Genomic DNA, 20,050 nt, shown 5'->3' with positions numbered 1-20,050 from the left:
GAGAAAGAGAGAGATAGAAAGAAGTTGCCGTAGCCTGCTGACGTAACAGTTCCTAACTGTTTCCATAAAGAAGGCCTGACAGCAGGCGCCAGGCAGACCCTCAGCATGGACACGTCTGGTACCCATCAGCCGATGTGAGAGGGTGGATACAAACTCACACACATGCAGGGTTACACACATGCAACACACCAAATGCGTCACAAGTTTTATTTGAATGAGCGTCACTTGTGCAAAACATGACCATTCATTCATTTGCATACACAAGGTTAATAAACATATGTACATTGGCTATAAGACCGGTTGGTTAGGCCAAAATCTTCCATCTCGGTAAGTCGTTTCATATCTCAATAATGAAAAATAAATACATATTTTATACAAAATAACATCATGGTACAGTCTGTTTTGTCCAGTGTAAATTAAACACTAGTAAATACTTGAACATTTGGTCAACAGGGACTGTCCTGTTTAGGTAAAGGGGAATGCAAATGAATGAAAAACATTCACAGTAAGGCTGATAATAATTTAAAGATACACATTTTGGTTTCAGCTTTGTTTCAACATGCAAGGATCAGAAGGTAAGGGGATCATCCAAATATACCCTGTACTAAGTTCTACTGCTGGTTTTTCGATATTGCAATAGAAACACTATTGGAATAAAGATATGATACACATTTGAATATCTTCTCAGTTCTGCAGGGATACGGTATTTTGAAAAATGTAAAAGGAGTTTAGTTTTGCGTATGACATTTAGTAGTCTTTTAATCCAATTGTTAGCAACTTCCTTTTTTAATAAGATTTATTAAGCATGTGTTAAGCAAATACTTTATTTCCTGCAAGCATGTAAACATAAACCCATTCAAAGAGGGACCAGGAAGGGCTAAAATACTTTAAGGTTTTATAACTTATTCCTACATCATTATATCTGCATTTTTTGTGCTTTCTGACTCTAAACTTCCCATATACTTGCTTGTGAAGTAAAGAAGCATTAAATACATAAATGAAGTGAATCAAAAGCTCATTTTGGGCAACCAAAGCACTTTACAGTACAAAGGCAACAAGAAACCTGAATAGAAGTACAGACCTTCAGCAAAGCGGACAGGAGACTTTCAACAGGCATGTTACCTAGATGCAGATCAATATAACACAAGCTGAGGGCACCTTGTAAAAAAAGACAAACACACACACACACACACACACACACACACACACACACACACACACACACACACACACACACACACACACACACACACACACACACACACACACACACACACACACACACACACACACAAACATAAAGAGGAAGCATATAGTGAAAGGATTATCCGTTTTGATCCAGGTGTCAAATTCAGACACCAACATGCCAGGCAGGCCGCTCATGTTAAAGAGAATGAAAGAGAGAAAGTGGGATTTACTATATATTCAATTACCACACTGGTCTTTTGATAGGGGATTCCCATGATGGTGATAAAATAAAGAAACACACGCAGAAGAGCAGAGGGACTCAGCTGAACTTGCTGGTAATGCCATTACCTCTGCCTTTCTCCTATTGGATTCAGTGCAACACTCATTAAGGCGGCATTGTGCTCACTGAAAAAGGCCAAGGGCCATCTGGTTTTGCATCCGAATGTATATGTGTGTGTGTGTGTTCAGTGAATTTGCTCCATCTTCAATACTGCCTCTCGTTACCTCACTGGCCTGTCCCAGAACAACACGCTGGCTGTTCTGGCTGGATTGAACCAAATAGTGGGGCTTTTGGGAGGGATGCTTTGTTTGCTGAGAGATGTTGTTTGATTGCACGAGGTGAAATTCCAGCATGACATCATGAAACCAAAACTGCCTTTGTAGTCAAACTCCCATTGAGGGGACTCGATGAATTGGCCCCCCGCTGGATTTGGACACAGTTTTTTTGTAACATCGTGTACTCTGTGCCCTCTGGGGACGAATACCTCTCTTTGTCTTTCCCTGTTTCTCTTTATCTCATACACACACTGTCACCTCACCTCATTCTCTCATCCCCTGGAGGTAAGCACTGTTCAAACACATCACATCATTGGCAAACAGTGCACCCTCACCAGCCTCCCTCCCACTCCTGAGCCCGCAGAATAAGGAAGAGGTGGAGTGGGGAAAACATGGGGGTGAATACAGTTGTGTATGTGTGGTTGGCGTGAGAAGAGCAAGCAGAGTGATAATACCAGACATTGATTCAATCTTAGATTAGACAGAAACACAGGGTGACGTTGAGTAGAGGTGTCAACAGGTTGGTTTTCTATTCTCAGACATACATACAGTGTATGTTTATATTATTACATATGTGAAGGTGTGCCCCAGGGTCTGTCTCTGTGGGACTGTACTAGTGGACGCACAGACCTGTGACCAACCTGCGGTGTACGTGCATTTTTCCTCTGTTAGCTAGTAGTGAGCTAACACTGAATTATTTGTATTTGTTTGTTTAGCTTCTGAAACGTTATTTACAGCCAACATCCACTTTGGATGTAGAATACTTTCAATGACCTAGTAAAGTTGGTAAAAAAAAAAGTTAGTTTTGCTAGCAATGAATCATTGATTTCAGTCTCATAAAATTATTACCATCAGCATGTTAGCGTAGCTTAGCATAGCCTAAGATTGAAACGAGGACACTGCTAGCCTGGCTTTTCAAAGTCCTTTTTTCATACATTTTGTTCGGATAAACTTACAACATAAAATGCCTTATTGGTGAGCATGAGAAGTAGGCAGATTTTAATACTTTTCGATGGAAAGGGCTAGGCTATCTCTTGATAAGCTTAAGTAAGCTAACCTATGCTAAAGTTAAGCTAGTGCCAGTAAGAAAGTAAGTAGGCCTAACTAGGTAAGTTGAGGTTGTAGCCTCATTTAGTTCACTTAGCTTACTCTATGATATTTTGTACATACATAAGTGTACTACAAAGGAGGGTTTCATTTGGATGACATTTACTTTTAAGTAATTATATTTTTCATTGTGGTGCTTTTCTATCTTATAACATTAACAGCAATACTTTGGTTGATATGGATGGTGTTCCTTGAAAACATCCTCTGTTAAATAATTCACCATCCCATCAGCATTTAGAAGCAGTCCTGAAAAAGAAAATAAATCAATGAGGTTGTGTTGTGTTGTGAGAGTGGATTTGGTTAAACACAAAATCAATAGCAGGACTCCAGGACTCAGGATGACGTAATGTGTTGTTTGTCTGTTTGATGGGATTCCCTCCCCGCCCCCTTTTCAGCCCCCATGCAAGCACACAAGAAGAAGAAGCAGAGAGGAATTTGTATTTTGTCATGTCTGTATTTTTGTCTCATTTTCACAAAACATGTACAGGGGAAGGAAAAGCCTTTCAATAGAACCTGAGGTATTTTTGCGTCAAGCAGCCTAAGGTATCAGGATTTTATTTTAAAAACTCATCTAAATTCATCAGCTTTCTTAGATGAGTTGCTATTTACACAACATAATAATAATAATAATAATAATAATAATAATAATAATAATATTTCAATTACAACAATTTGAGCAAATGGGACAGCCTGCATCATCTTTGTTACATATCATAAATAATTCTAACAACATTTCTTAAAAATATAGGGAGGTGGGGGTGGAGAGAAGAGGTTGCTTGAGCCTCAGGGAACAGAGGAATCTATCTGAACTTACTGTAGCTGCAGCAGCTCAAGGTCAAAGGTCAGAGATAACCAGAGAGAAAAGCTAATCAAGGGTCAAAGGCAAAAATAACACATTTTACATTATAAATAAATAACCATCTCGCACCAGGAGAGCAACGTTTTCCTTTCTTTTACCTCAAGATATGAAGAGCTGCTATTTTTCTTCCGTTTTTGTAACGCTGTTTTTATCAGAGCTTTGGAAAATAAGAAACAAGAGCCTAAAAAAAAGACAGAAAGTGAGATAGGGAGAAAGCGAGGGAGCTTCACGGACATGCATTGTGCTGATGTACCAGCAGCTTTGTACCCTGTGCCGGGTTTGGCTCACTGAAAGATCCCCTGAGAATGAACAGAAGGGTGTGTGTAGGGCTTATTTGCTTTACATGTGTGAATATATGTGTAAGTGCATACAGTATAGGGTGTGTGTTGGTTTCAGCTTTGGTGGGATGCTCTATGATGATGACAAACTGGTGCTGGTAGGAGAGGACCCTCGGTGGTAGTCTTTAAATCTCAAACATGTGAAAGAGCGTGCACTTGTTTGCATATAGTTGTTGTTAATGCAAGAACATATGAAACTGGCAGATTTTTTTTACTGTATGAGCGATCAGAGTTTCTGTTGTTACTTTATCTTCGTCCGCACAGTCAAACAAAACAGATTTTTAATTAAAGCTTGAGCCCTCGATTGTGATTAATAGATTCTGTTCTTGTGGGATGTCCGTACAACCCTCCACATATTAAACAGAGGCTCTACATTTGTACTATCAAAACTCTGTACTTGGCTTTTCAGAGTATCTTCCTCGGGTTTATCAGAAAGCATAAAAGTGCGTTTGAAAGTCATACATCACTCTCCCCAAAGAAGGAACACAGCACATATTGCTTGCTTGAATTTGTTGAATGTGTGTATTTGTTTGAGTGTGTGTTCATAAATACCATACAGCAAATAATAATAATAATAATAATAATAATAATAATAATTCAACAAAAAAAAGAAAAAAGAAATAAATCCACAAAACATTATATTATTTCTCATTACCAGAATGAACCAATACAATAAATTAAAACTATAACTGAACAGAAAATTCCATTAGAAGTCCATTAAAATTGCTATATATATTCATATTGTATATATAGTATTTGTCTGTCTGTAGTCAGCCTTTCTGGTGCATGCTCAGTGGTGACCATAGATGTTGACTGGGAGCAGTGGGAGGGGGTCTATTACGGAGCTGAAGGGCCATTAAAAGCAAACCCTCGCCAACCTCCCGAAACCTCAGTCCCATCACTGTTAACACTGGAAACAAAGGGAGCCAAAGTCAGGAAAGACACACTGTGCTTTAAGGGGGCCGGGGGGGCACTGCCAGTTGCTACAAGTCTTCAAAAGTCTTTTCAGCAACCAAATGCTGAGGATCCTTCATTGTTTTGGACACAGTACCGCCATTAGATCTCGTCCTCTGCCTTGTGCTGCGGTGATGTGAGGAGACGGTGTTGTTACAGAGTCTGTTTTTTATTGTCGGAAGTTTGTAGCAGGCAGAACCACAGGGAACAGGCCGGGCGGACGTAGACGTGCGAGGTTCTGAGGCTTTCTGATACTGGGGTGAAGCTTTAGGGGCAAAACATGGGACTTGGTTCAAATCACAAGCTATACACCCACTGAAGCACACTACAATTGACCGCAGGCAAGAAGTTTGTGTCCGTCAAAATAGGAATATTCTAGATAGTTAGGATGCAACATGACACTTGACCTGGGTCGTTTCTTTTTTTTTATCTGTGACAGAGCTCTGAATAATTAAGAGTTTCAGTACCTACAGTCACCCCCTTAACCCCAACACTCCCCAAGACTTTGATTCAGATTTGTGTGAGAGTTCAGGATGGCTATTCACCACCATACAGCGTTTCTACAGGTCGCTTGCTTTAACCCTCTGCTTGTGTCTCTATTTGTCCTTCTCTTGGTAGGAGTCTTTAACACTGTCTTTAAGGGTAGCACAAAAAAATGCTTCTTCTGCTCCCCCGTCATTTGTCCTCCACGTGCACTCCCACTAACCAGGTCTATTTGTGCCCCCAAAGGACAGCCCTGATAATGTCCATTATCTGTCAGGATACCTCAATGATCTCCATGCTCCCAGAGAAGCTCGACTGCTTCCCGATCTTGCCCAGTTCTTCTCGTGATCGCGTCTCGGAGATGCCCTCCTCGAACTCCATCTGACAGCTGCGCCGCTTGAACTGCTTCTCTGATGCCGGAACGCTGTTGGACGACGACGTGGAGTCTTTTTGTGTCTGTGGCGACTTCTCCCTCTGGGATTTGTCTCGTAACCGCACACCTTCGCTGCACCCAAACGACACATATGCCGAGCTGCTCCCAAACCTCACCGACGATTCATCTCCCCTTCCATCCCGTCCTCCTCCTCCCAGATCCATCTCTCCCTCACCGCCCTCCACTGCCCCAAAGTGCCAGGGGGCATCTTTGGTGGGGGTGACGGGAGTGACGGGAGTGGTGGCTTGGACAGTGTCTCTGTGTTTGGTCCACATGGCCCCGGAGCCCACGGTGGGCACGGAGGGTAGTGAGAGGAGCAGAGAGCCCTTTGTGTTCTCGTCCGGGCTGGGGCTCTTGTGGTCCAGCGTCAGGCTGAGGGACTGAGGGGGCTGGTGCGGTTGGGAGCGGACTGGGGAACTGCCGGAGCAATGCTTGTGTTTTCTCCGGGGTCGGGACGAGGAGGAACCAGAACGATGGACTCCTTCACTTCCTCTAAACCCCAAACCTCCAATGCTGCCCCCGCTGCCTGGTGAAGGGAACGGGGACCCGGCCGAGTTGGGGCTGTCTAGGACGGGAGACTGGGAGCAGACGCCATTGGAGGTGCCTGTTCCGGGGCTGTCCAGCTTGCACAGCTTTGGGACGTCTTCAGAGTGTGTGGGTGCCAGGCTCGGGCAGGGGGGGCTGTTAGGGGAGTAGACCGACTTAATGTCCAAGGAGAACGAACGTTTGAGCCGATTAGTGTCCATTATCCTCTCTGCAGAGAGGTGCAGCCCGTGGAAGCCTTGCTGGAGGGAGGTGGGTGATGGCAGCTTGGGTTCTGGCGGGTCTGCCACCGATGAGTCGTAGTTGCTGTGGTGGCCGTTCATCTCGAAACCCCCGTTGACCTCTGAGCTTTGCTTGGCGTTGTTTTCGGAGATCTTGTCATCAGAGGTTGAAGATAGAGCTTGCAGTATCCGCAGACCCTTCTCAAACTCCAAAAGCTGCCCCAGGAAGTTGAAGTTGGGGGATATGGATGGTCTTCGGTCTTTTACAAACCTGCAGGGAAGAAAACAGTTATCAGTCACAGGAAAGCAGTTTTAACAAGGCCAGTGAACAGTTTTTTCCCCTCATCTGAAGAATTTGACTTATTTTTGTTTTTTGAAAGCATAGAAATTGCTTTATTTAGTGTGAGAAAAATGAACATTATTTCTTCTCATATGATTTGTTTAATTTGTTTGATTTGTTTATTGGTTTTCATTATTAGATTTTAGCGGAGGTGGTTTATTATTTTTAAGATTTTGTTTGAGTGAGAACAAAGATGTCAATAAAGGATGTTACATAAAATCTAAATGTATATATTATGTAAAAATATCAATTAGTGTAAACTGCTATTTTTCATTAAAAAAACAAAACAAACTGTGTGACAGTAGAAGCGTTTAACTGACGCACAATAACCCTCTTGTATACACACTGTTTCCTGAAAGGCATCGAACAATTTCACTTCTCAAGACTGGGAGGGGGTGGTTGACAAAATCGTCTAGCATTACTCTCAACAGCGAGTTGCCTTTTAGCTCGGGCTGACTCCTTAGCACAGCTGGTGGTGTGTGGGAGGAGCAAGCCTACCTGTAGGCATCATCTGATGACAGGCCCATTGTCTTCATGATGTATGCGATGGCGATGGTTGCTGAACGCGAGATTCCAGCCAGGCAGTGCACAATAACTCTGCAGTTTGACACCTTTGCTTTGTCTGTTGGGGGGGGGACGCACAGGTATGAATACACATGTATAGCAGGAGAAAATGTATTGAAAAGCTAACTGACATTTCCTGGAAGAGTACATGGGGACACCTGAACGGACCTGTTATGCCGCTATTGTTTCATAAGTGAACGTTTATTAACCGTGACAGAGTGTGGATATGAGTTGTTAAATATCCAGGCCATCTTGACTTGAGATGAATTCACTTCCTCATGAACACACTTCGCTCAGTAACGTTTGTGCTTTCTACAGCTAGTCCTTAGTGTTTTTGATACAAGTTCCTTTTGTCTTACCTATGAATTCATTGGTTTTGTCCAGCCAGGGAAGCAGCTTCTCACAGTAGTTGTCGTTAACCGGGATGCGCATGAAGTTGCTCTCGCTGATGAAGTCTGGCTTGGGGCAGGTGTTGCTGGCATTCAACACATAGGTGATTCCATTCTGAGCCATAAGATCCTGCAGAGATAAAATACAAGTTCAAGGTCATGTTTTATTGCTTTGTGACAATAACAAGGTCTTTCAATGATGCAAAGTAAACTCTACCTTGTTGAGGACGTCCTTCTGTGAGCCCAGGTAGAGGTGTGGCAGGATGCGAGTGGGCCCTACATTAGCCACAGGCAGGCAGGGCTGGGACAAGCTCATAGGAAGAGCAGTGGCAGGTTTCCCTTCACATAGGCCGGGGAAACAGGAGGAGAAGGCAGCAAAACCTCCTGCAGAGAAAGAAGAGAAGGAGAGAACCCGTTAGGTACACTAATGATTTTCTACAGAGAAGTCACACAACACACTGGGAACTCTGCAGAAAGGCCGTAATGAAGTCAGCGAGAACATTGCCCCCCCATTAGCAGAGCAAACACACTGCTCTGTGGGCTTTTAAGAGGTGAATCTGGGATACAAAGTCTGGGTAGTGCAACAGGAGCAAAGAAGAGGCTCTCTGTGCTTCTGTGCGCGAGTTAGGTTGACTGCTGGGCGGCCAGGAATGTGTGTATCTGGCCCTTTAAGAGGCAGGCGGCTCCACTTTTGGCATATGTGTATGTGTGTGTGTGTGTGTGGCTCTGTTTCCTGCATGAGCTCATGTCCTGTAGCAGTGCATTGCGTCAGGCTGGGAGAATGAGAGAGGCCACAGGTGCAGGGTCAGGACAGAGGCCCAGTAACATCCCCCTGACAACCGCACAGCACACACACACTCGCACACATGCACGGTCATACATATGCATGTTAACAAGTTGATACTCTCCAAGAAGATACACTGACCGCATTTTTGCATAATGCTGAATATTCACTCTCAATGCCTGGGAATCCTCAAACTACATTATGCCCTGCTTGCCCCTGCTCCTGCACGCGCACAAACACACACACGCACTCACTCACGCACACGCACACACACACACCATTACTCTGCAATACGGCGGTTGTATAACTATAGGGTAGGGGCCAACAAAAGGAGGTCGGGGTAAAGTGTGCGGAAGAGAGGGTAATGACCTCGCTGAGGAGTGTGTAGAAGTGAGTGCTTTAAGGAAACCCTGAGCTCCAGAAAGTCGATTAGAACCTAATCTAAGTTCAGCCCTGACTGACCCAATCTGGGACATACACACACACACACACACTCAGAGTGAGAGTGAATGAGTGAGACGTGACATCACTGTTCTAAAGTAGCACACACAGCACAGCACAGGCAGGACATTGCCTTCTGTTGTAACACACACCCAGCTGCGCTACTCATGTAGCAAAGTCTGGCCAACACACACACACACACACACACACACACACACACACACACACACACACACACACACACACACACACACACACACACACACACACACACACACACACACACACACACACACACACACACACACACACACACACACACACACACACACACACACACACACACACACACACACACACACACACACACACACACACACACACACACACACACACACACACACAGTGGCAGCAGCATGCATTCAACAGATATGTGATCCTGAAAGCTGCACATTTAGGGTTGTGCAAAATGTTCAGCTGCTTCTGTATTTTTGTGATATTTCACAACAGCTTCTGGAGCTGGGTGCATCCTGATGAGGTGTTCTGGGAAGCACTGTCCCTTTAAAAGCAACTTCAAGAAGGGTTGTCTGTTTCCAGCTATTAATGGCAACCGGCAGAGCAATGACATCAGCGCTCCACATAGAGGGGTGGAGTGGAGGGAAGGGTAGATGCATGGATGTAGAAAGAGTGATCAGATAAATAAGATACAGAGAGGACAGCTTAATGCCTCTCGAGAGTAGACAATAAAGCTATTTGTAGTTCACAATTGGGCTTTATACTTTGCTTTTCTGTACAATTTCCACCAGCGCCTCTTTCTAGAGATCCGATGGGAGGTGCTTCTGTCAGTGATTGATAAAACAGAGGGAGGAAGGGAAGATCTCTGAAGGCTTTCTTCCTGGTTTCACTGTTCCCAAGCTGCTGGTGTGGGGCCTGCACACACTCACATCTACACACACACACATGCTAAGAAAATAAATGTTGCTACATATATACTGTATCAGTGAGAGGAAGCGGTGTGTTCTTGGAGACGGTTAAATCAACAGGAAAAGCCTCACGTCACACGGCAACCATTTCCCTTTTGTAAGTGAGGACATTGTTAGAGAGTTGTTAAAAGGACCTAAGACAGGACGTTCCACAGTGGAGACAGCGTGTGTGTGTGTCTACCGCAGCAGAGAAAGTGTCCAGTGTGTTTGTGTGAACGGAAGTGAACGCATGAATGAAAAATACTCTTGCCCTTTGATCCAGTGTTCGTCTGGATTAATAATTACAGCGGTGATCACTGTAGCTGACGTCACCCGGGGTTAAATAAAGCAGGAAGGAACGCCAGTGTGTGTGAGTAAGAGGTTTCTGGCATGAAGGGGAACTGAAGTCAGAGATAAGAGAGCCGGACTGAGTGAGCGTGCCTGTTTTTTTAAGAGCCATTACATTACAGTGACATGACGTCAACATTTACAAACAGCTTCCCTGTAGTCAAAGCTTTACACGGACATCAGTCGCACAGGAGATAGCACGTTATTGTCACTTCATCACCTGACCCCCCCACTCTACTTCAGGGTTGCCATGGCAGCAAGGGGAGGGCCTTGATGTTGACGACAGTTGGCTCATCGTGTCGCCCCCGAGCGCTGTCAAGATGGAATAAAACACACACAGACACTGAGCACCCAGAGGGCAGACAAAACACACAACACAGAGCACAAAATAACCCAAAGAGACACAGCCTCACATTCTCCAGAAGACAACCATGACACACCCTTCCATCCCAATCAAAGCACACACACATTGTACACTCACACTGAGGTCACTGAAAATAACCCGTGACACACACCAGCACAGCTGTCCTTGACGATGACATCAGAAAGTCAACAGGGAGAGATGAGTTCACCTTAAGGATAATCAGAAGAGACCTACACTGATGTATTAAAAATCAAAGAGATCAAACTGGGTTCAGTGTCAGTTTAATCATGTGGTGTCTTCATGCTAGCTGTGCTACTCAAATTTCATAAGAAAAAAAAAAAAATTCTGCTTGTCAGAAATATTGTCAGAAATATTGGCTGTCGTCATTTCAAGTCACACGCTGAGGTCACGATCATGTGCCACACAGTCCTATTTATTTTCAAGCTTGCTGATCTGATTCTCCACAGCGCTATGTCATGTATCACTCTGGAAAATGTCCTCGCACAGGATGTGAGTAACCCAATTTTCAACACACACTTTGAAAAAAAGAACATTTGGCAAGAAAGACAACACACAACAACCGGGAAAGAGGGCACTGTGTCGCATGCTGCAGAGCGAGCCAGCGCTGACTTCCTTTTTCCGTTTTCCTCTGCCCACTTCATCATTTATGCAACTGCTTATTTTCCTCTCCTGCCCTGTCAGAGCCCAGCACTCAGGCCTCCTTTGTTTCTGGTTCCTCCTCCATATTCCGCAGACATTTTCTACAACTACATGCTCACATTTCTATTTTAAAAGAGGTACAGTTTATTCTCCCACAGACATAAAGATTCTGTAAAAGATATTTCGATCAAAATTCTGAGCTTTTTAGGGCTCTGCTGCAGCTGGAATCGATGCCGAGAGACGAATGGAAGTGGAATCCCGGAGATATTGAACGGACAAACGGAGACACCCAACACCTGCTGGGCTGTGATGGTTAATGGGTGCTGTGCAGTTACATCACTGCTGTTGGTACTATTGACTGCCTCGTCAATACAGCCTCCCCCCCGCCCTCTCTCCTGTTTGTGTGTGTGTGTGTGTGTGTTTCAGACACTGTGTAGCTTTCAGTTGCCCTCGTCTGTTAATGGAGAGGGGGTGCACACACACACACACCCTTCTGCAGCTTGGGGGCATTGATCTGCCTGAATGAGTCCCCCCCCCCCCCCCCATCGCGTCTGCAGTTCATATTGGGGGAGACATGACGCCATCCTCTGCTCCCCTCCAGCTGTCCCCTCCACTCAGAGGCGACATTAGCATCTCAATGTGACCCCCCCCCCCCCCCCCACCCAACCACCTCCATCCCTCACCCTCCAAACATGACATCATTGCACACATGTCCCACTCAGCTCTACAAAGGCTGAGGCATTGAGAGTGTGTGTGTGTGTGTGTGGTTGATGGGGGGGTAGAGTCTGTCAGAATGGTGTAGATCGACAGCCCATAGATGAGGTAGGGGGATGATGTCATTGCTTTCTGCACAGGGTGTCAGGTTGATGATGGTGGGGAATTTCTGCATGATAAGTGTGTTATCCTGATGGTGAAACGTTCCTCTATCTCAGCAGGAAGATAGCAGGGGTCCGTCACTTTGATCAAACGCTGCTTCAGCAGGAACGTGTTAATGCAATACAGGACTATAAACCCTTCCTCTAATTGAGACTTCTTTCACAGGTCTATTCCTACAGAGGCATGCTGAAGGGCCTCAAAATAACCCGTGACAGACACAATCCTATTTTCACCTGCTGATGGCAAACGTGTGATTTGGTTTTTAGTTAGCTTTGTGTGAGTGAAAGGAATGACTTTGACACCTCCAGCTGCACAGCCTTGTAGGGACGCACAAAGGAACAGCTATCAGTGGGAAGTGTGGCAGGTGTTGCTGTACTGACTGCTTTAAACTGGCTTTGTGATCCACATTTGCATGCAAACTTTATCCCCATATTCTCATACAGTTATGATCCAGCTATATTCCCGCCGGCACTGTAATGTCTGGATAGATGTTTGGTGCAATAAGCGTTTCAGTGCTGGTTTAATAATGATCTTCCCCCCAGCTCTACAGCTCTGCAGTGCCTCAGAGCTCTGTGTGAAAGGTGTTATGTTAAACACCTGCAGTGCACACTGCACACATATTGATAACATGATCTCCACAAGACACCATTCTGCAGAGCGAGAGAGGGAGCAGGGGCGAGAGAAAAGCCAAGAGCAGAGGAGAAGAAAGATAAAAAGAAAGAGCCTTTGTGATAGTTTTACATCTCAATGACCACAGGCTGAGAGAGCATGAGCACTATGTCATACCGCGGGTCACGGCTCTCATCCCCCCCCAGGGCCCTTTTTTCTCTTCTCTCCTTCCTCTTCATCGCTTCTTGTCCTTATAATGTCATCCCCTTACTCCTCTTTTTCCTACCCTGGCTCTCTAAACACATAGCTGCAGAAACAATAAGGTGGGAAAACCATTAAAATGTTTGGCAAAAAAAAAAGCAGTATCGATCCACAAGTCCTTAAAATTCGATTCACATCTTTCCTTTGCAGCGTGCCTGGACTGGAATACCTCATAACCTGAGAGCCCGCTGTGCCTTTGTACTCATCTGCAGTGTTATCAGGGGGCTTTCCCCCTCAAACACACTCCTTCAGCTTGATGCAACAGTGGAGACTTTTACAGCCAGATCCCCAGCAACTTCACTGATTATATGGTATGACATCATACTCTGCCTTTACTATGGATGATAGCTCTGTACACAAAGGCCAACTTCCTCAGCATTGGGATGTTCTCATATTCTTATTACTGAGCACAAACACACACACACACCACTTCTTTTTGATCTGAATCCAGGTGGATACACACCTCGTAGCTCTCTGCCTTCCTTCATTCGGCGGACCCTGATCTTCAGCCTCATGTCTGTGTCCTGCAGGTCTGGCCAAAAACAGTCCTCTGGTGGGGCGATCACCACATCCAGCGGCATCCCCCAGAACACTCTCTGTGTCACACACCACCAAATGGAAAATGTTCTGAGAGGAGAAATCCGAAGTCGAAGAAAACTCCTGCTGATGCTCAAGTCCACTCTACGTTAGGTCAGCTGTTCCAGTGTCCAGACAGCGACCCTCTGAGAACAGACCCAGTACAACAAAAACTAGTCCAAAATGTCTGTGAACACGCTCCACAAGTCCACCTACAGTATGGCCAAAAATTCCATGCAGTGACCACAAAAATTCCTGAAATGCCTGTGCGTCAAAATTCAGCAATTCTGTGGTTTTTGGGAAGAATGTTCACCGCATAGAGAGCAGGAGGAAAAACAAAAGTGTGTAGTCTGTATTGTCTGTGCGTTTAAGCCAGCTGTAATGTGCCTGCAGCTGGCCACAGAGAGTCTGTGTGTCTCTCTCAGCGCTCTCTCTGTCTCTGTGAGTCCACAGCCAGAAGAGCAGCCCACTATTGTTGTGCTGCTCTGCTCTCCCGGTCTCTCATTCGCTCAGTCGCTGCCTTACACTCCTCCCACTCACTCCCTCCTCCTCTCTCTCTCTCTCGCTCTTTCTCTCGGCAAAAGAGGATGACGGAGCTGTACTCTCTCCTCGAGCTCTGGGGGTGAATGAGCTCACTTGCCGTGAGCTCAGACTCTTCCCTCCCTCCCTCCTCTGCTTCCTCTGCTACCTCCCTTGCACCCTCCCTCTCTTGTGGAGCCAGCGCTCCGTCATAGCTAATGTCTAAGGCATGTAACCACATTCCTTACTCACACAACAAATATGCAGCCACCTCAGGGGCCTAACTGGATGGAGGCTAAGACACAGCTATATTACGGTTAGCATAAAACATACACGCTGCTACCACTCTTAATATCATCTGTTATCTATTATTCAGGTCAGAGATGGAAATGCTTGTGTTGATGTGCGTGATAAAATGATTGTTTAGATTACATTTGCTTAAGGTTTGTAAACTTCAATTATAAAAACATGAGATGCAAATAGATGCTTTTTCTAATTCCCTGTATCACTTTAATATTCATTGTGGCAAACAAGATTATGCACATTTAATAAAGCTTTATCAGTAAGCAGAGGCTGAATACCTACATAAGGCTGATTGCCTTAAATGTGCTGTAGCTTGGAAGCACATTACACTGACTGCAGAGCGGGGGGATTAAGACTGTCAGTGTGTTGAAAGCTGATTTGTCTCTGAAGGTGAGGGAATGTGTGTGACTTCACCATGTTTCCTGTGCTGGTTCATGTCTAACTCGCCTGTCTTTGGACACCGTGTTCTCGTGTTTGGGGATGAGAGGAGAGGAGAGAGAAAGGGAATCTGTAGAGAAGTAAGGAAAGCAGACTCAAGAGCACGGAGAGACTGGAGGTGATGAGAAGACCAAACAAGCTTGTGGTCGGCAGCTATCATCCCATTTGACAGGCCACAGACTTCTGGTACTTTACTACGGAATGACAAACACGCAGGCCACAAGTCCAGCTATGGAAGCAGCAAATGTTTCAACATTCCCACTGGAGGAGACTGAATTATAATGCAAAAACTGCTATTTTAAATACATTCTAAAGCCCTTACATTTAACTATAGGTTTGTATAACTGGCCATGTAAGGTGGTTCAACTTATCGCTGGAAATAAATAGCACTAATTCGTAAAAACAACAACTTTGGGTCAGTCAGATGTCCTGTTTGTCTGTCTGGAGACATCATGGTACACTGATTACATTAAAACAGGGTCAGATGGGCTTCAAGTCCATTAAGTCATTGCCACTCTAAAAAAAGGGCAAATAAGCTTATACAAGATGTCTGGTGAGGGGGCCAGCTGCATGCAAACGGACTGACCTCATGTCATCGCTGCAGACCCCTGAATGATCACACACGGGTGAGAACAGCCTTACGTCACCCTCTGTTCAACAGCGGGTCATTGAGAGACGGAGAAGAAATAGGTCACTTGGTGATGATGAGCTTTGTGAAAAATGCAGACATGGTTTAGGGAGGATGTCGAAAACAAGAACCAATGGTGACACAGACACACACTTTGTTCCTCATTTTAAGATGGTTTGGAGCAAGCGTGGCACTCCACATTGGTCAACCAGGGTCACTACACTTAAAAAAAGACACCGATCATCACCCCGGTTTGAGTCCACACCTTGGTTTGGTTGTTTTGTCTGTGTGTCTCGAAGCCGTAAAACAAAATCTGAAAAACACATGCACGGAGCGGTGGAGGCCAACAGCAACAAAACAAAGTGGTGTTTTTATAGTCAAAGTTCCTAAAGCAAACACCATGCCTTCACTTTCTTTACACCCCTGTCGTCCTCCTCCTCCTCCTCCTCCTCCTCCTCCCCCAGTCCTCAGCAGGGTAACAAGGCCCAGAATAGTAGGCGTGTTAATTAGAGGATTACAGCCAAGATTCTATAAATGACAGCCAGGCCTTCTTTATTGACCGCACATGTGTGCCCTGCCGCGACAGGAATAGGTGGGACGGTCACTCCGGACACCCCCTACCTCCACCCTCCCCCTGACATCTCTTTGATTTAGAGCATGCTTTAATGGTAGAGGGACTTGTTACTGGGACGACGGACAGTTTACAAAGTGCCCAGCCAAAACAGAGAGGGGGAGAGAAGGGGAGATGAGCTGCGTGAGGCAGAAAGAGAGAAGTTAGTACACAAGTACACAAGGTTTGTTTGATGCTACTGGCACAGGTAATGGGTGTACAGAGTATAAGATGTTAAATATATTTTTATTTCATTTTTTGTTGTTGTTTTGTGAAGTTGGATCACAGGTATAGTGAATGCAAATGCATCACTGACTGAATTATTGGCAGGTGTGATCCAGGGAGGTGCTTGCTGTGTAAAGAAGGGCAGAGGAGGATAAAAGGAAAGGATGTGCTTCTTCCTTGCTGTCAGTAAAATCTTTACTTGGGTCCTTAGGTTTTGCCATAGATTTGGCCAAACTCCTAGATGCTGTTCCATTGCTGATGCATAACGTACATGTGTACAAATAAATGTGTTGATTGCTGTGAAGAGAAACGTGTCGCTCTTGGGAAATTTAACTAAATTTACACTAATCAGTCTCAAACAATAATTTCTTCTATCGAGATGTTTATTCTACATCAAAAAATAGCATATAGGTTTGTATTCATAATGAAATATATAAAATAGTCTTCATTTAGAATATTTCGTTAGTACCCTCTTCCCTCCCCGGTGAGACATGCAGTGACAGGAATGCCACCCGACACCACGGATCATCTGTCAGGATATCACAGGAAAAAGAGACGTCATTCTCCGGATAGGCCAGGTTAGGGTGATGAGTTAATGTGTGTGTGACTTCATCTTTGTGTGTGTGTGCACCATGTGTGAGACGGATGAACAGAGCAAGGTGAAAGGAACACAAGAGAGGACCTTGCTGCAGGGTTGAGACGGGATGGGTAGACAGTTATTTTTTCCAACATGCGTAAATACAATCATATGTGCAAAAGGGTGTGTTTGTATGCGTCTGTATGTACATGTGTATTGGTGTGTGTGTGTGTGTGTTGATAGTGTTGGTTGTCAGGGGATCAGTAACAAGGCTGCTCTTGCAGTGATGTAATGCCTACAGGAGAACACAGCTGCCATGCCTGGGGGGTGAGGTAGTCACCAGGGGAGAGAGAAGGGAGGATGGATGGAGAGAGGGAGCAATTGAGGATGGGGGAGGTGATGGAGGAGAGCGGGGGGGAGGGAGATTAGGTAGCTTGGGGTGCTGGAAGTAATTGGGGGCTGTTTGAATCCATAGGGAGATGGTAGCCGAAATGATGTAGTCATATTGCAAGAGAACGTTAGAGCTGCAGTGTGTGTGTGTGTGTGTGTGTGTGTGTGTGTGTGTGAATAAGCAATTGAATGCTTTGTTAATTCATTATACGTCTATACAGTATTTGTGTTGATCAAAATCAGGTACTTTTCTAGTTTAAGATAATTATTTATTTATTTTATTTAGGTAAATGTTGCATTAAAAAAACTCAAATGCAGAGCGTGCCCGCACATGTAAATTCTCTATTCCCTATGTTATTATTTTTGCTTTAGTATTGCACCAATTTAAAAAATGTCAAACTATAAAATGTATTAGAACTCCCTCCTCGCCTGTTTTCAGAACAATAACAAGAGTCGATGACATCATAAAGAAAGGTTGAGGGGGGGGGGGGGGGTAGGAGACAAGAGGAAGATGGAGGGAGGCATCTCAGATGTAAAGAGCAGGCAGGAAGTGGGGGGGTGTATGCCATTAAGGGCGCACTGATGCTCTACTTGGTCATGCGTGTGCTAGTTTCATCTCTATCTGTGCAGCCTGGAGGGAGGCCTTCAGTCAGGCAGAAGACCCCCTGCCCTCCAAACAACTTAACCCCCTGGGAGGAGCCCAGCACCCGGGGCCACTGCAGCAGTAAATCTCACTGGCCACAAATGAGTTTGCACACACAGATATATTCTCTCAACCAAGCGCATACTGTACACACACACACACACACACACACACACACACACACACACACACACACACACACACACACACACACACACACACACACACACACACACACACACACACACACACACACACACACACACACACACACACACACACACACACACACACACACACACACACACACACACACACACACACACACACACACACACACAGAAAGAGAAGAGGGTAAGATATCAAACGCACCAAGGGGGGCTTTCAGGACCAGACGGGTCCTCATAAACCAGATGAACTACTCAAAAATCCCCAGTTGGAGATGTTCAGCAGTGTGTGTGCATGGTGGAAAAGGGGGGGGGCTGTTAAGCCTCAAAATGAAATGCTGCTGGCCACCGCAGGCATGTGCTTACAGTATGCGGGATGCATGTGAGGCCTGTGCACCTACTCTGTGCAGAAATGTGTGTGTGTAAAGTGAAAGTTAATTTTAGCCAAGAGTGAGACGGCCCACAGCTGTGTTCTGAGGATGTATATAGATCCGAATGCGTGTGTGAGTGAGCATGGTGAAATATGAGGAGGAACCCTGCATATCAGTGTGCAGGATTGGAAAAAAAATTAATCGTGTGTGTGTGCACGCACCTTTTCTCCATCTAATTTCCCCAGAGGTGAGTTTGTCGACACACGGTCACTTGTGCATAACGGATGGTTATTTCATTCTAAATGCTAATGTCCTGAGCTGGGATATACAAGGTTTCGTTGCAGCAATTGAAGGCAATAAAACTTAAAATAGGCCTCAGCTCTCTCATTGTCTTCTGCATGTCTACACACACACGGTAGCAGAGTAATAACTGCGAATGCTCCAACAGAGAGGAGCTGACAGTGGATCAGTTTGTTTTTAATGAGTTTGTACCGCTGCTACATGCCGACTGACATGCAGGTCTCCGAGTTAGTTAACTCCTATCAGCGCAGCAGGACGGCTGACAGACTCACTGTCCTGACACCAGTGCTGGAAGCCAGGCCATCTGGTCCTCTGTTGATAACACACACACACACACACACACACACACACACACACACACACACACACACACACACACACACACACACACACACACACACACACACACACACACACACACACACACACACACACACACACACACACACACACACACACACACACACACACACACACACACACACACACACACACACACACTCAGTGCCTCCTAGCATCACGTCTACCTGCCTCATAATTAGCTTGTACAGTGTCAGACTGAACTAGCGTGTTTCTCTATCATGGTCTGCAGCGGACTTGTACACACAGCCCCGATTTTCCCACTGACCTAAAACACATATTGATGCCTGAGGAAATAATAGTTTTTTAATGACAGAAAGATTAGAATATAACTATTTCCGCTGAGGTTCCAGGGGAATACAGTATAAATGCAACTTCTCATTTAGTAATACCACATTTAAAGTTTTTGGGAACAGATGTTTGAATGAAATATGCTAAAATAAAAAAACTAAACACAAGAAAGCTAACACAATGGGAATTTTTCAGTCACACAGGCACGAAGCAGAAGTGAGGCGTTACTCCCTGAGGATTGTATTTGGGCGTACAGGACATCATGGTGGCAGCGGCTATCGCAACACCCGCTGTCAGGGTTGGTTTTCCTGCCATTTCAGGCCCTGGAGACTGTGTGTGTGATTGTGTCACATCCACAATGAAGCAGTGACAT

At 45.1% G+C, this 20,050-nt stretch overlaps 1 protein-coding gene across 5 annotated transcripts in view; it reads right to left on the bottom strand.

The window, feature by feature from the left end:
• Window positions 1–3,284: 3,284 nt before the first annotated feature.
• The window catches only part of dusp8a (dual specificity phosphatase 8a), a 41,949-nt gene continuing 25,183 nt past the window's right edge, over window positions 3,285–20,050 (bottom strand). For 3 of the 5 annotated variants that reach the window (XM_063909551.1, XM_063909564.1, XM_063909556.1), the window contains exons 4-7: window positions 8,192–8,358; window positions 7,945–8,104; window positions 7,520–7,643; window positions 3,285–6,952 (exon numbers count right to left, since the gene is read on the bottom strand). In XM_063909551.1, the coding sequence (XP_063765621.1) occupies window positions 5,758–6,952; window positions 7,520–7,643; window positions 7,945–8,104; window positions 8,192–8,358 (1,646 nt within the window). In that variant the 3' untranslated portion in view covers window positions 3,285–5,757. Of the gene's footprint in view, window positions 6,953–7,519; window positions 7,644–7,944; window positions 8,105–8,191; window positions 8,359–13,706; window positions 14,486–20,050 lie in introns of those variants that run through there. The other 2 variants (XM_063909573.1, XM_063909581.1) reach the window with 2 other exon arrangements.

The sequence above is a fragment of the Eleginops maclovinus genome, chromosome 2 (genome assembly GCF_036324505.1).
Source record: "Eleginops maclovinus isolate JMC-PN-2008 ecotype Puerto Natales chromosome 2, JC_Emac_rtc_rv5, whole genome shotgun sequence".
NCBI classification, from domain to species: domain Eukaryota; kingdom Metazoa; phylum Chordata; class Actinopteri; order Perciformes; family Eleginopidae; genus Eleginops; species Eleginops maclovinus.
The sequence above is the reverse complement of the archived record's forward strand: the minus strand, read 5'-3'. Positions and strand labels throughout refer to the sequence as shown.